Consider the following 17500-nt stretch of genomic DNA (forward strand, 5'->3'; position numbering starts at 1 on the left):
ATTTGTAGTAGCTCATTTCCCAGAATTTATGCTGCCCATTTGCAAATGTTATTTTTTTCACAAATGCCCAGCACCATCAATTCAAAAAAGTATTCATAATGACTGGGAAAATTGCACTTTTCATACATGAAAAAAGGGATCTTCTCCATGTCCACCATTCTGAAATTCGAGAAATAGACATTTTCGGGGACTGGAGCGATATATACACTGCATTCAGCCTCTTGAAATATTTGTTTTTTCTTATTATAAATGTGGATATGTTAGAGCTGAGTGAACACATTATAATGCAAGATGAAGGTCCTAGCATTTAAATTCAACTTATTTCATGTTTTTATGTGCTTCGGAGGCTGAAATATTTAGGCTTTAATAGGCAGAGGGCACCTTTTCCCAAAAAGGGCTTAGGCATTCAGCAAGTGGTTTTTTTGCAGGTGCCTTAGGCTGAAATGGGTTAAGAGGCAGGTTTAGTAGTTGAGCTTAGATGGCCGAACGATTGTGCCACAGCGGTTCCCAGTGATGTGTTTGCTTTGCTGGGGTCTGAGCAGTGTGGTGCACCTACCGATGATGTCCTGAATGGAGGGAACCCTCCCCACGTCCCTCAGCAGCTCCAACAGGGGATCAGACGAGTCCTGACACAAAGAGTCCTTATGCTCTAGGAGGAGCTGCACAACACAACACCACAACAACATCCCGTTACACACACACACACACACATGCAACACAACACCACACAACATCCCGTTACACACACACACATGCAACACAACACAACAAAACACACCAGTTCCACACACAGCAAGTCATTATGCTCTAAGCAAAGTTGCACGGCACAGCACAACAAGTTACACACAACGCAACACAACAACCCTGTTACACGCAACACCCCACACACAACAGAATACACCACAACAGAATAGAACACAACACAACACAACAAAACACCCTGGTATTCACATCCCAACACAAGTTACAACACAACAATCCGTTTCATACAACACAACAGAACCAGTTCCAGTCAGCGAGTCCTTATGCTCTAGCAGGGTCAGTGCAGGGTCAGGACACGGTCAGTAGAGCACGACACGGGAGTGGATTTTCACTCCAGTCCCATCCCGGTCCCAGAAAAATCCCATCCCGTCTCAAAAAAGAAACAAATCCCATCCCGTCCACTCCTGAAAAGAATGTTTCCCAATCCTGCCCACTCCCACTCAAAATCAACCCCACTACCCTTTCGTCATAAAAACTAGGCTTTCTTTAATGAAAAAATAAGCAACCTTTCCCGTGGCATTCCCACTCCCATTCATCTTTATTCCCGCACTGGCCGCTCCCGTTCATCTTTAAAATGTTGACTCCCATCCCATGGGACCCACAGGAATTCCCGAAAAATGTCATCTCTAACGGTCAGTGCATGTTTGCCTTCAGGGTAGTTGTAGCAATGGCTACAGTGTGGTTGTTGATCTACGAAAAGCATAGATTCATACAGTTCTAAAATGCTGACAGTAATGACAACATGGGATCCAATTCCCCCAATGGGATCTGAAAGCAAGTGCTTCATTCAGTCAAACAAATTGTCAAGCTGGCATGAAAGCAGTCAGCACACCACACGCCTTTGATGACACCTCTGGCTTGTCTTACAGCCAGTCAGAGAGACAGGGAGGGTAGAGGGGTGACAGAGAGAGAGGAAGGGTAGGGAGGGTATCATAAGCCAAGGTTGACAAAGACAAAGGGACTTAGGGATAGTATTGTAGTGGGGTGACAGAGAGAGAGAGGAAGGGTAGGGATGGTAGAAGGATAACAAATACAGAGGGAAAGTAGGGAGACTATAGTAGAGAGAGAGAGAGAGAGAGAGAGAGAGAGAGAGAGAGAGAGAGAGAGAGAGAGATAGAGATAGAGATAGAGATAGAGATAGAGATAGAGAGAGAGAGAGAGAGAGAGAGAGAATGCAGTAGTAGAAGGATGACAAAGAGAGAGGGACGGTAGAGATGCTAGAAGGGTGAAAGAGGGACGGTAGGGAGAGTATAGTAGGGTCAGGTGACAAAAAGAGAGGAAGGGTTAGGGATGGTAGAAGGGTGATAAAAAGAGAGGAAGGGTAGGGAGAGTGTAGTAGAGGGCTGACAAAGAGAGACAGGGTTCCCACTCTAATTCAGATATAAAACCCAAAAAACTGAATTCCACTTCCATAAAAAGAAATGACGTTAAAAAGATTTTTTAAAAAGTGTGAAAACTCAAGATTATCTTCACCCTTAGAACACTACGCCACCACCAGACTTAGGTGGGCTGATTGCATTCAAGAACATTGCACATTACAGCGCGAAACCAAACCGTCTCTGGCGAAGCGTTGTAGTAGAAGCAAGAAACAATGTTGTAGACCAAACAAAAAAGTTTTTGCTTCTACACAATTGTTAAGAAAATTCCATGATATTCCATGACTCTGCATGCTAAAGGGTAAAATTCCATGACTTTCCATGATTGGAAAAACTGGGAAGACTGGAAATTCCATGACCCGTGGGAACCCTGGAGAGAGGAAGGGTACTGAGGAGTATAGTAGCTGGTGAGAGAGAGAGGGGAAGGGTACTAAGGAGTATAGTAGCTGGGTGACCTTGTGAGTGTTGATGAGCTCTGTGATGGAGATGTAGACCAGAGGCTTGTTCAGGATCACCATCTCTGAGTACTCGTCGATGTTGAAGCGGTCACCGGGCTCTGGGACGTCACACGCAGCCTTCAGGAACTTCCTGTGGAGATGAGATGAAGAGGAGTTTACAACAACAACAACAACAACAACAACAACAACAACAACAACAACAACAACAACAACAACAACAACAACAACAACAACAACAACAACATAATGAAAAAATAATTTTCACTCAAGTATTCAAAAGATTGATATTACACTACAGCTTTGCTCAGCAAACTTTAAAGCAGTGCTCAATATAAAATTCAAGTTAATAATGCACAGTCCTCTTGATTATTTTTCAAACAGTAGTCAATGATGAAAAGAATTGAAGGTGACGACAAATATGTAAGAACATTAATTAATTCAGAGAAAAAAAATATGGCAAGGATAGAAAAAACAACCCAAAAATTCAGAAAACAGTGATTGATGCAAGCATGGATTGACGCACAAATTTCAAGTTCAGAGTCATTGTGCTGACCTGAACTTGGCGTGTGTGTGCGTGATGTAGTCGTTAAGGGCGCGCAGGTGAGCGCTGTCGCCATGGAAATGCTTGAGGGCGGCGGCCTGTTGCAGGACGCGGGCGATGGAGCCGAGCGTGCGGCGCTGATCCGGCAGGAGGGCGGAGCCTGCTGAGAACTCCACCACGTCAAAGCCGTCCGGCGCCACCACGGCCGGGTTCATGTAGCGGTAGTACACCAGGTTACCCACGATCTGAAGAGGTCAAAGGTTAGGATTAGGGCTGCAACCAAACTACTACCTACTCATTTTAAAAGGTTCAAATATAATAATGAGGTTAATTTGAAGCTTGGAAGTACTATCACTTCATATCATGTGATTGCTTTAACAAAACTTTGAAAAGGCGCATCATGATACTGCGTCCTTGTATCGCGATGAAGTATCGGGACTCGTATCGGGACTCGTATCGTGTGTATTGCAATTTCTTGGTTCGATACAATATTGTTACAGCCCTCGTCAGGATATACTGAAACTCAGCAGGTCAAGATACTATAACTATTACCAGGTTCCCCACGATCTGAAGGGGATCAGGAATCGGCTAAGGATAAAACTAAACAGGAAGCGTCTGAAGGAAAAGCAGCTCAATCTTTAGTCTTCAATGCTTAATAATACCTTCAATGTTCAATACAAGACAATGGAATGTATGCCAATCCACACTAGCATTGTACAATATTCATCTGCATAAACGATAGACAGTCTGGCTGCAGAGGTCACTCCATGTTTTCTCTATTTTATGAGCAGTCTTGTCATCCACTGACTGAGCAGCTCCTGGTTCCATCCATAATGCTCGTTAGTTTTAATATTTTACCAAACACTTTTTAAGATGTCAAGACAAAAATCCCCACTCAACTTTGAATAGATCTGAGAACGAAAATAACGTCTACAATAACCACTCGTCTGTGCTTTACACCAAGACTTGAAATGTCTTTTCTTGAATTTATCAGACAGACTAGACCGTAGATGGAGAATATACAGTATGTAAACTGGAATGGAGGTCTCCATTGCCCAAGTCCACCAGGTTCCCTCTTTACACTTCACTCCAGGTTCTAACCTTGTAGAGGTCGTCCTCACTGGCCTGAGGAAACTTCTCCTGTAGCGCATCCCGCAGGACCTTGGCAGTGTAGCGCAGGCCATACCTGAACACAGAAAGGGGAGGAGAGGCAGACAGGAGAGGAGGAGAAGGAGGGAAGAAGACAGGAGAGGAGGAGGAGGAGGAGGAGGAGGAGGAAGAGCAAACAAAAAGAGGAGGAGGAAACGGAGCAGAGAAATTATATGCAGAAACACATGTGGAAACACATGAAACAGACTTGGTTCAAACAGAATGTCTGAGTTAAAAAAGAGGGGGGAAGAGAGACAAGAAAGAGACGTGAGAGTCTGAGAGTGAGAGAGATGGGGGAAAAGACAGTCAGAAACACTCAGACAGAAAACAAAGTGTTTTTCAGATAGGAGGGAGAGAGTGGGAGAGAGAGAGAGAGAGAGAGAGAGAGAGAGAGAGAGAGAGAGAGAGAGAGAGAGAGGGGGAGAGAGAAAGAAAAAAAATGAGAGAGAGAGAGAGAGAGAAAGAAAGAGAGAGAGAGAGAAAGTGAGAGAGAGAGAGAAACAGACAGAGAGAGTGAAAGAGCGAGCGAGAGGGTAACTGGGTGAGTTGAGGTGAACTCACGGCAGCTTGTGCAGGTTGCTGGTGATGGCGTGCAGCAGGCGGTCGGTCAGGCTCTTGAGGTTGGAGATGGCGATGTCTAGACGCTGCTGCACCTCCGGGTGGCCAAGGGCCTGCTCCGCACTCACCTCATACGGCAACGGACTGATACACAGAACACAAACAGAAACAGAGGGATAGAGAGATAGAGAAAGAGAGAGAGAGAGAGAGGTAGAGAGAGGCAGAGAGAGAGAGGTAGAGAGAGAGAGGGGTAGAGAGAGAGAGGTAGAGAGAGAGAGAGAGAAATTGGTTAAATTTAGGTGAGCTGTCTAGATGCTGTTGCACCTCAGGATTGCCCAGAGCCTGCTCCGCACTTAGCTCATACATCAGCAGACTACGGAAGAGGAAACACACAACCAGGTTAGCGTTATCAGTCTACAATACACACACACACACACACACACACACACACACACACACACACACACACACACACACACACACACAACCAGGTTAGCGTTATCAGTCTACAATACACACCCAGGGCCGCTGACAGCTTTTGCTGGGCCCAGGACAGACATCTGAAAGGGCCCCCTATCCAATACATGCAATGTAATGGGGGCAAAATTCTGGGCCCCATATTTCCCTGGGCCCGGGACAACATACCCCTTTGTCCCCCATGTCAGCGGGCCTGCACACACACAACCAGGACCCCATTTCTCGAAAGCATTGTTGCTAACCAGATATCAGCTTAGTAGGTTGCCAATGGGAAATTGCATTGCAACCAAGTACGTAAGTTGCTAACTTAGTTAGCATAGACGCTTTCGAGAAACTCACTCAAGGTTAGCTTTATCAGTCTACTACTTATACAGCATACAGCCAAAATAACACATGAGTTGCTAACTAGGGTAGGACATGGAGGTAGAGGAATTCTGGACAACAGACTGAAGCCATTTGAAACGGACAACAAACACGTATCCACATAAATTCTGTGCTAAGTTGATTCTATAGCCACTTACTGTATGTATCTTAGTGCTCATAGCAAATGAAAAAAATGCCATCAAAATTTTAAAAAATGAGGGCCCCACTGTGGCACAAACGATAGGGCACTCTTCAGGGTTCCCGCTCTAATTCAGATAGAAAATTCCATGATTTCCCATGACTTTCCAGACCCAAAAAACTGAACTTCCATGACCATTTCGGTAAAAAGAAATGATGTTAAAAATAATTTTAAAGTGTGAAAACTGAAGATTATCTTCACCCCTAGAGCCGGCACCGAGCCACCGCCAGCCTTCAGTGGGCTCATTGCATTCTAAAATGTTGCACATTACAGCGCAAAACTAAACTGTCTCTGGTGAAGCGTTGTAGTATAACCAGTAAGAAACAATGTTATACACCAAACAAAAACGTTTTTTTCTTTTACACAACTGTTAAGAAAATTCTATGATATTCCATGACTGTGCATGCAAAATGGTAAAAATCCATGACTGGACAAACATTTATGAAATTCCATGATATTCCAGAAATTCCATGACCCGTAGGAACCCTGACTCTTACGCCAGGGACCTGGGTTCGAGTCTCGACCTGAGGTCATATCCCGATCCTCCCCCATCTCTCTCTCCCACCTCACTCTTCACTGTCCTGTCTAAATAAAGCTAACACCCCCCCCCTGAAGGTGCTGCTGTGCTGTCTGACCTTTTGTGTCCGGTCTGCGACTCGCTCTGGTTGATCCAGGTCTTGTATATCTCCACGGGGTCGGTGCGGATGCTGAGGGTGCGGTCCTGCAGCACCTCGCGGATGGCCGGCCCCAGGATCTCCTGCAGGGCGTTCTGGCCCCGCGCGTTCCGGTAGAAACTCAGCAGCATCTTGACCACCGTGGGGTTGCCCGTCACCACCTGCTGAGGCTGGTCCACCTTCACCCTGAGAGGGGGGGGGACAAACACACACACATAAATAAACACACACACAAACAAACAAAACAAACACACACAAAACACACACACAAACATACAAAACAAACACACACAAAATCAATCAAAACACAATCAAACTGGTTTGGGAGAGGTCACTGACTGAATTGTTGTAACAGTGTTATTAGCTCAAAATACTAGATTTTGAGTTTGACTCAAACTGTGTCTCTGTGTGTGTGTGTGTGTGTGTGTGTGTGTGTGTGTGTGTGTGTGTGTGTGTGTGTGTGTGTGTCTCTGTGTGTCGTCCTCACTTGATCTTGTTGCGTAGTGCAGTAGTAAAAAGCCGTAGTGTGTGTGTGTGTGTGTGTGTGTGTGTGTGTGTGTGTGTGTGTGTGTGTTCCTCACTTGATCTCGTGGCGTAGTGCAGTGGTGAAGAGCTGTAGTGTGTGTGTGTGTGTGTGTGTGTGTGTGTGTGTGTGTGTGTGTGTGTGTGTGTGTGTGTGTGTGTGTGTGTGTGTGTGTGTGTGTGCGTGCTCCTCACTTGATCTCGTGGCGTAGTGCAGTAGTAAAGAGCTGTAGCAGCAGGTAGGCCTCTCTGCAGTCGGAGCCGTAGTTGAAGAGTGAGAAGATGACCGTGTCCATGAAGCTGGTGGACCTGTTCTGAGGCATCAGGAAGATCAGCTTGGCCAGGTACATGGGCTGCGTCTGTACACACACACAGTAACACACAGTAATGTGAAATTATTCACATGTTTTGTATATTTTCAATAATACATGTATAAATTTATTAACAGTAACACACAGTCACACAGTCACACACACACACACACACACACACACACACACACACACACACACACACACACACACACACACACACACACACACACACACACACACACACACACACACACACACACACACACACACACAAAGAAACACACACACACACACACACACACACACACACACACACACAGAAACAAACACAAACACAAACACAAACACACAGAAACAAACACACACACACATATAAGGTCAGTACTTGAATGAATGTATATATTCATTTAAGCAACTCAGAGAGATGGGAGACTTTGATATTTGTAACATCTTGTTGGAGTTTGTCGTTTGTTGGAGTTTATTCAAAATGCAAACTGAGGACAGTTCTGTGATTTGTATGTGATGTGCAATAAACTTTGCTTGTTAAACTTTTAAACTTGGCATGTCTCGTGTAATTGAAAGATAAATAAATGCTGGTTTGAAAGAAATAATAAATGAATAAATAAAACATTTTGAAAAATTAATAAACACAATTTTTAAAACACTGAAAATGCTGGATTATGCTTGCCCTTCATGCATGCATTGCTCCTCATATTTGCACAAGAGACACACGCCATCACAAAGTAAAATGAAAAAGAAACTAAAAAGCTGGCAGTGGTAGTGACCTGCAGCAGGTAGAAGAGGTGCTGGTAGGCCTCCAGCTTCTCGCGGTTGTCCTTGCTGAGTGACTTCAGGCCCTTGGTCTTGTTCAGGTCCATCATGTCCGCCAGCTGCTCCTTATTCTTCTTGGTCAGCTTCTTACAGTGAGACACCACCTCCTGTTGTTAGGGGAGGATAACATCACACCACATTTAACAAGTGTGTTTGTCCAAATGTAGCCATTTAAATGGTTTTAATATTTAATTGATAGTTTGTATCCATTATTATGATGACAGTGGTGTGTGTTTGTCTTTGTGTGTCTTTAACCCACTACCAAAGATAATAAGATTTAATGGACAATAGTCATCCTCCAAACATTGGAGGAGGTCATTTAAAAAGGTGCACGGAGTTGATTTCCAGAATTCATGTTGCCCATTAATTTCACAAATACTTACCACCACCTTTAAATTCATTATTCATTACAAGTATTCATTACGACATCATACATGAAAAGATGGATCTTCTCCATGTTCACCAATAAATATTCATGAAATCAATTATCTCAAATTTGGCAATAGCAAGCAAAGTATTTATGAGCAGCATAGTTGCAATACCTGCTCTGGCCACCATTCTTTGCAGTGCACCTTTAAAAAGAAACCTTTGGAGGAGACCGTAGGACGAGCTCAGTGACTAAAATGCATTAGAAGTGCTCTTATGATGGAAAACGGTTTTGGTGAGTCTAGTAAAGCCCATTGGGAAACTCCAACTCCCATTGTCATTGTGACACAGCACTCCAGCACACAACGAAATTGCATTTATGCCTCACCCGTGCAAGGGGGCAGCCCTCAGTGGCGCCCCATGGGGAGCAGTGCGGTGGGACGGTACCATGCTCAGGGTACCTCAGTCATGGAAGAGGATGGGGGAGAGCACTGGTTGATTACTCCCCCCACCAACCTGGCGGTTCGGGAGTCGAACCGGCAACCTCTGGGATGCAAGTCTGACGCCCTAACCGCTCACCCATGACTGCCCTAGTGTCGCCTTAATTTAAATTGACATAGGGCATATTGTATATGGAAAAAGGACTAGCGTCATTGACCTGCAGTGTGACCCGGTTGCGGACCAGCAGGCCGATCTTCAGGTCCATGGTGTCCAGGTCTGCCTCCAGCTGCTGGTTGGAGCGGATGGTCCTCACCACCTCCTCACGCATGCGCAACAGCTCCCCCTCCTGGCGGATGTCATTATCGCCCAGCTCCAGCAGATGAGCAAACTTGCGCACCACAGACAGGGGAGGCGCCTCAGAGTGCACTATATGGAGACAGGTGAGAAGTGAAACACGTACACACACACACACACACACACACACAGATTATTTGGCATCTCAGAAATCACACACACGCACTTAAGGACACAGGGAGGCGCACGCACGCACACGCACACGCTCCTGTGTAGACGTAATAATCAAGTAAACACACACGCACAGACACAAGCACAAACCCACACATTCACATACATACACACACACACACACACACACAGCTCCTGTGTAGACGTAATAATCAAGTGCGCACGCACGCACACGCACGCACACGCACGCACACGCACGCACGCGCACGCACGCACACGCACGCACACACACGCACACACACGCACACACACGCACACACACACACACACACACACGCACACACACACGTCACAACAGCAGTTGGAGACTTTCGACGTACCCAGCATGCGGTATTCCTCTCTAGCCTTGTTGGCCCTGAAGAAGGCCTGGATCTTTATGACAGCAGCAACCTGGCAGGTGAGAGAACACAAACGTTACAGTATCAGGCAGAATAACCGAAGCATTCATGTTCCTGAAGTATGTCTTTTGTTAATGAAAAGATTGTGTGTGTGGGTTGAGGGGTGAGGGTGAATGTTTTTTTTTCAAGTCTTATAATGTAAGTGTATGTCTTACATGTATAATCTGAACCCTGAGTCTCTTAACCCATTTTGTCCTAACCCTAACCCTCTGCCTATTAAATCCTAAATATCTCAGCTTCCGAAGCACATACAAACATGAAATGAGTTACATTTAAAAGCTAGGACCTTTACCTTAGAATGCGTTCAGTCAGCTCTAACTTACCCACATTTGTAATAAAACAGCTCAAATCTCAAAATCCTGAATGCAGCTTATACGTGTTTCCAGGACACAATGGGTTAAATGAAGTTTATATGGTCTATATACAGCATCAACGATAAAAAGAACTTCAATGTGCTACTGCAGGGGAAGCAGACCGTATCTTCCTCTCCAGCTCAGTCTACTTACATTTCTCCTGAAGAACCTCAGCCGGGCTAGGTACTTCCTACGAGCGAGCCACATTTTAACGGTCGCTTGGATCTGGAGAAACAAAATTGTTCTATTAGTCAGGTTACATACATACTGTAAATCGATATGACGCAAAATGAATGAATTCAGCCAAGAAATACAGTACTTTCACCCCCCCTCCCATTCTTTAAACCCTGCAGCTTGTGCCAAGATTTTGCTAATGTATTGATGATTACATGTGACAACAAGCACCAAGTGCAATATCCCATGGTATAATGTGGACACTTGCGGCTAATACACAGGTGTGTGGCCTTATATTATGAATATGTACAATTGTTATCTTCTTCACAAGAGTGGTTGCACAGAAATGACAGTAGAGGACGTGAAGGCCTGACCTTGACGATGGCCCTCCAGTTGCGGTAGAGATAGTGCAGCCTCTCCTTGTAGGCCCGTTGCTGCAGAAACCTCTTCCAGTGAGACTGACACCAGGAAAAGAATAAGGCATCAGAGACCAATAAAGTTGTTTTGAGGTGCTGGCTTCTTGTACAAACAAGTGTCAAAGAAAATAAAGAAAATACTGCACACTCCAGCCGAAATGTTACTTCCAATCAGCACGTTTCTCGAAAACATTGTTGTTAATAACCAGTTAGCAGCTTACTAGATTTCCAATGGGAAATTGCATTGCAACCAAGTAACTTAGCTAGCAACGACATTGCCGAGAAACGCAGCCCTGATCCATTGATTGATGATTGGGTTCCAGTATCAACACAATTCAGGGATCTGGTTGGATCAGAAGGTTCCCAAGATTTTTGATCCTGACAATGAGCCATGTCAATTTGCAATAATTACAGTTAGATATTTGTTTTCAAGATTTTGATGTTTTGAGACTAACAACATTTGTTTGTCAATGTTGAACATTAAGTGGAATTCCAATCAGCACAAGCTGCAAGTAATGCACATTATCCTTCCGTGTTTAAGATCCTGAGTCAGTTATTTTAAACTATTCATCATGACAGTGTCTTGAACATCCCCAGCAGGTCGGTCTGGTGCCCTGTTTTATTAGCGATTTTTGAAAATAAATGGGGAAAATACAGCAACAGATTTGACTATGTAGCCAGTCCATGAGTCTTATAATATATCTATAATGACATCGAACTCCAAATTAAAAAGGAAGAAAAATCTGGTGTCTATTTTCTGCAATAAGACTAAAGTTTCGATATACATCTTCATCAGAGTCTGAAAACGTATGCACTGAAAACCTAAATAACAGAAAATAGACATATGTGTGGCACAATATTTTTCTTCCTTTTTAATTATGATTTAGTCCTGCACTTCCTTACACCTGATTGTTACTTTAGAAAGTGCAGAGTATGCATATCCTTTGTTCTATGGTCTCCACTTTCCTTTAAAACAAGTGGAAAGTAATCTGTGAAGCTGTAGCGGTCAAGATGGTGTACGAACAAAAGGTGCAGATTAACTTCAAAATGACTCTTTCAGTGAAGTCAAGTGCACCTGATGCAGGACCTGACCGTCAGACATCTGTACTAGGAGCTTTACTAATCCTAACCAATGGCCTTCAGGTAACCCTAGAGAGACACGCGATCACACTCACAAACACACATCAATGATGTCAAGTGTTTGGCCACTGGAGAGCATGGGCTCACATTACAGTGTGGGAACCAGGAAAGTGATTGCATATGCTAAGTAACAGGGCTACTCTCTTGATTGGTGAGCTCACCATTGAATGTACAACATGCCTACTACCACAAATACTACTGCTACTACAAAATAGCTCTTCTCTTTGGTCTTCCTGAAGAATGGGGAAGGAATTGTAACTTCTAGGACAGTGGTTCCCAACCTTTTTCTTCAGGGACCCATGTTTTTACTATTGTAAGCTTTGGTGACCCAACCACGCGAGCGCCCTCACGAGACACAAGATGCCCTCTGTTTTCTGCAAAAACTAATTTTAGTTATTTTGTTCCTCAATTCGTCTTTGGTCAAATATAGAATAAATGTTTAATGTAGCACTTACAATTTGTTGCTTCTATGCATTTATTAGTTAAATGCTTTTGTCTTTTATTCAACATGGGCTATATATATTTAAAATGAAACCCCTTAAAATCTAGAGGGCTCCGCGACCCCCTGTGGATCTTTGGTGACCCACGAGGTGGGTCCCGACCCATAGGTTGGGAACAACTGTTCTAGGAGACTGCAAGGGGGCGGGCCCACTCCTCCTAACTGAAATGCGATAATGTTCTATGTGCCTCTCACTCTCTCACAACTCAGAACTATGGAAACAATTTTGGATGGTAAGAACAATAATAATAATAATAATAATAATAATAATAGTTAATAATAACATCTGTGTGTGTGCTGTGTTGCCCGGTGCTGGGCGTTCATCTGAATGGTAAAAATATATATATACATAATAATAACAAAAATAACAATAAAGTACCGGTAATAGCATCTATGTGTATGCAGTGTTGCTGGGTGTTCACCTGAATAATAATAATAATAATAATAATAATAATAATCATAAAATCTGTTGCCTGGCACTGGGTGCTCACCTGAATGGTGACATAATATAATAATAATGATGATAAAACATGTCTGTGTGTGTGCTTTGCATTGCCCGGCGCTAACCTGAATGGTGGAATAATAATAATAATAATAATAATAAATTATAATACATGTCTGTGTGTGTGCTTTGCGTCTCCCGGCACTGGGTGCTCACCTGAATGGTGGAATAATAATAATAATAATAATAATAATCATAAAATATAATGCATGTCTGTGTGTGCTTTGCGTTGCCAGGCGCTGGGTGCTCACCTGTATGGTGACGATGGCGGGCAGCTGAGTGTTGAGGAAGTGCAGGCGCTCCGCCAGCCTCTGCCTGACCAGGAAGCCTCGGACACGCGCCTGCAGCGCCACCACCAGGTGAGTGTTGGCCTTCCACTGCACATCCCTGCTGTGGGCCGCAGTCACACTGTTCAGAACGGCCTACAGAGGGCAGCAGAGGGAGAGTTAATGTGGAGGGACAGGGATAGAGACGTGATATTATATACACAGGGTTAACGCATGCATCACAAATGAACATCCTTTACAAAGGCAGGAAACTTTATTCCATGTATGTTTTTTTTTTTTTTTAAATAAATAGATACACTGAATAATCAGATTCTGAATAACGACTTGGAAGTCAAAACGTAATCCAGCCATGAAGTACTAAAAGTATTTAAAGTGTGCGGGACTCCTCACTCTGAAAACTACAGTCAGCCTTTGTCCTGCACCTTTTTCCTGGGATGTGCACAATCTTCACCTTCAACTGGTGGTTACCTGGATCTCGTCGTGGGCGAGGAACAGGCTGTTGGGGACGAAGGCCTGGGGCCACTCTTACCCCCTCACCCCCTCTTTTTACCCCCCTCACCCCTATAGGTCCTAATAATGCCGACCCTGCCCTGTGTGCCACTGTATCCGGTGGCCTAGTGGCTGGCGGTTACCTGGATCTCGTCGTAGGCCAGGAACAGGCTGTTGGGGACGAAGGCGTGTGGCCACTCTTACCCCTCTCACCCCCTCTTCTTACCCCCCTCACCCCCTCTTCTTACCCCCTCACCCCTATAGATCCTAATAATACCACATCCGGTGGCTGGCGGTTACCTGGATCTCGTCGTAGGCCAGGAACAGGCTGTTGGGGACGAAGGCGTGTGGCCGCTCCCAGCTGCCCTCCAGACGCTGCAGGTGGAAGTAATAGGAGCTGCCGTCCTGACTCTTGGTGCGCATCCAGGGGCTCCGGTTATCACCTGATGCCATGCCACACAAACACAGCACAGCACAGCGCAGCGCAGCAAAGATACACCATCAGTAACCTCTAAAGCAGTGTTTCTCAACCTTTTTCAAACAAACGCCCCCTTGGCTTCATCACAAGCCTCCCAATGCCCCCTTGACCTCATCATAAGCCTGACAAGGCCCCCCTTACTATTAAAAAATTAAATGGACTAATGCCACCCAATGGCAACTAAGGGGTGGGGGGGGGGCTGTACCGCCCCCGTTGAGAAACCCTACTCTGTAGCTTCCAGGGCTCATTTGCAGCAACTTGACACCCACCAGACTTTTGCCAGTGACATCAGCAGACTACTACATTACAACATCATTGATCTTCATAATATTGATAATATGATATACGCCTCACACACCACACCACAGCTTGGAGAGGGGTTGACTACACCATTTTCATCAGTGTGTTTGCATATAATGCACACAAACAAAGCAGAGCACAGCACAGCGCAACACAGATACATTCTCAGTAATCTCTATAGCTTCCAGGGCTCAATGTCGGCAACTTGACACGCACCAGACTTTTGGCAGTGAGATCAGCGGACCACTACATAACAACATCATGCTTCATGGCAGTGTTTCCCGGCATCATTTTTGTTAGTCAAGGTGGTGACGGTACTGTATATATTTTTTTTATCAAGCAACTTTAGAAATGACATTCACACAACATGAAATTATCTTCATCTTTTCAGGGGACCTAGTCAAGGTGGTCTGTGTTTCATGTCAAGGTGGACTGGCCGCCTTAGCAATAAAGTGCTGGGGGAAACCCTGTATAGTATTGATAATATGATATACGCCCCCACACCACACCTGACAAAAAAAAAACATTTGGATTAGTGTGTTTGCACATGATGCACACATACGTATACTATAACCATTTAGAAGTCTAGCCTACTGACCTCCGGCGTGCTTGGCGCGGAGCAGGGCGGTGAGCTCGGCCTGGTATGTGGCGCCACACTCCTCCACCACGCCCCTCATGCCCACCTCCGGCAGCCGCAGCACCCGCACCAGCTGGGACGCCTTGCCATCCTTTATCGCCTGGTTCACCGCCGCCAGGCCTAGGCACACTGGAAGACAAAGCAAGGCAAAGTAAGGCCAAGTTTATTTGTACAGTATAGCACTTTTTATACAGAGTTGCTGTTCAATTTGCTTCACAAAACAAAATAAATAAAGAATAAGAAAAGATAAAGAATAAATAAAGACTAAAGAAAACTTGAAATACAGAAACAAAACATTGATTAACAAATTACAATCAAAGACAATGAAAACATTAAAATAAGGAGGGGGGGGGGCGTTTGGCAGGTTTATGATGGGACGTTTATTCAAAGGGGGCGTTTATTCAAAAAAGGTTGGAAACCAGTGCCCTACAAGGAGGGGGCATGTACTGACTTACTCTTCTTGGCTCTGGTAGTGTCCTGATTGGCCAACCTCACTCCATCTTGGATGTCAGCCAACCACAGCTCAGCGCCAGGGTCTCTGCTCAGCTGTGAGTGGTCAGCAGATTTTACACATCAACAACACATCCATTTAGGGTAAACAGATTCACAGTTCAAAGGCTTTCACTCAACTTGTTTGTATGTGTATTTTGTTGTCATTTAAGCAACTATCACCACAATCGGGACAATTCGTTGTAATATACAATCTATGGGACAATTGCATATTTGTAAAAAAACAATTTTTTTTTTTGCTTTTTTGATTTTTTGCCTCCCATCTAAACAGGTTTAAAGGTCAAACACTTTAAAAGGAGGGACCTTACTAAACATATTCACTGCGTTGTTGTCTTTAAATTAACAACAAAAAAACAAATAAACATACAAACAAACAAATAAATGGCCTTTTTCTCACCTCTGCCTTGCACTTCCTGGCTTTGGTCAGGACGTCGTGGTAGCGCCTGCCGTTAATTGGCTGTACCTCCTCAAGGCCACTAGAGGGCAGCAGTAGTGCAGCTAAGGTCTTCTGGGGGTCGTTGTGGCTCAGGGCTTGGTTGATGATCCCGATGGCCATGATCTCTGGTAGCAGCGGATGGGAAAAACATTGCATTCATTAGAAGCCCTTGTGTACCGGTGGCCTGCACTACAACTACAGTGAGGTGGTGCATGAAACATTTGAATATTAATCGGTACTTTGTTCATAAGAACTCATAAGTGTGCAAGAGCGCTTTTGTCTTGAGTGATCTTTGAAACATTGCCAGACATTAACCTTTTATTTACATTGATTGTAACAGAACAAAGGAGGATGGATGGATGGATGGATGGATGGATGGATGGATGGATGGATGGATGGATGGATGGATGGATGGATGGATGGATGGATGGATGGATGGATGGATGGATGGATGGATGGATGGATTAGGCTTCTCTGTGCTCTGAGCAGTGTGCCTGACTCACGGTCGTGCTCCTCCTGGGCCGAGGTGTTGACGGCGTTGAGCCCTCCCTGCAGATCATTCCACGTCAGCAGAGTCCGGGCCGACTGCTTCTTCAGGTCACACAGCACCTCGAAATACCTGAAAGTCAGTGAGCATTAAGCCAGCGAGCATTAAGCCAGCGAGCATTAACCCATTAATGCCTGATGCTGCGTTGGGCAACATTGGCCCTGGCGCCTGGAGCTGCATTACGCAACATTCAGGCTCATGAGATTTGAGACAACTTTATTTAAAATCTCTGTTTGAGATGAATGAACACATTCTAATGAAACACGAGGGTCCTGGTGTTTAAATGCAACTCGGTGCATATTTTTATGTGCTTCAGAAGCTGAGATGTTTAGGTGAGGGCAGCTTTTCTTAAAAAGGGCTCAGGCATTCAGCACCCTTTTTTGCAGGTGCCTTAGGCGTCAATGGGTTAAGCCAGGCCCTAGTAGACATGCAATGTGCTCTCTCGCATAAACAAATCAATTTCACCGCTGACTGAACACAGTGTTGGAGTGCATTAACCTGAGAAAACAGTATCAGCAACCCTGAATCAGACCTCTCTGCCCACTATAAACAAAAACACAGAAATGTGTACTTGATATAGTACACATAATGCCTGGAATACAAACTCAAGCAGTTCATAAAGCACTGAATATGTGATTACCATTTCCATACATTAGCATTTAAGTCTAAATAATGATGTTACTGCAGAAAGGAGTAGTCTTTTGCCTACATCAGCTCTTCAAGGAAGCATGCTATAAGAATATTTAAGCGCTATACAAAAATTGAAGCATTATTACCT

The 17500-nt window shown here is 44.5% G+C and overlaps 1 protein-coding gene across 1 annotated transcript in view; it reads right to left on the bottom strand.

Moving 5' to 3' along the window:
• iqgap3 (IQ motif containing GTPase activating protein 3) overlaps positions 1 to 17500 on the bottom strand; it is a 41418-nt gene that overhangs the window by 15010 nt on the left and 8908 nt on the right. The window contains exons 14-31 of the mRNA XM_063198653.1: positions 16679 to 16794; positions 16137 to 16300; positions 15685 to 15775; positions 15191 to 15358; positions 14115 to 14257; positions 13290 to 13460; positions 10856 to 10939; positions 10461 to 10532; positions 9877 to 9946; positions 9249 to 9457; positions 8179 to 8331; positions 7275 to 7438; positions 6519 to 6743; positions 4848 to 4988; positions 4239 to 4323; positions 3150 to 3382; positions 2594 to 2726; positions 557 to 659 (exon numbers count right to left, since the gene is read on the bottom strand). Of these exons, the coding sequence (XP_063054723.1) occupies positions 557 to 659; positions 2594 to 2726; positions 3150 to 3382; positions 4239 to 4323; positions 4848 to 4988; positions 6519 to 6743; positions 7275 to 7438; positions 8179 to 8331; positions 9249 to 9457; positions 9877 to 9946; positions 10461 to 10532; positions 10856 to 10939; positions 13290 to 13460; positions 14115 to 14257; positions 15191 to 15358; positions 15685 to 15775; positions 16137 to 16300; positions 16679 to 16794 (2525 nt within the window). The remainder of the gene's footprint in view (positions 1 to 556; positions 660 to 2593; positions 2727 to 3149; positions 3383 to 4238; positions 4324 to 4847; positions 4989 to 6518; positions 6744 to 7274; positions 7439 to 8178; positions 8332 to 9248; positions 9458 to 9876; positions 9947 to 10460; positions 10533 to 10855; positions 10940 to 13289; positions 13461 to 14114; positions 14258 to 15190; positions 15359 to 15684; positions 15776 to 16136; positions 16301 to 16678; positions 16795 to 17500) is intronic.

Source organism: Engraulis encrasicolus, chromosome 5, assembly GCF_034702125.1.
Source record: "Engraulis encrasicolus isolate BLACKSEA-1 chromosome 5, IST_EnEncr_1.0, whole genome shotgun sequence".
NCBI lineage: Eukaryota > Metazoa > Chordata > Actinopteri > Clupeiformes > Engraulidae > Engraulis > Engraulis encrasicolus.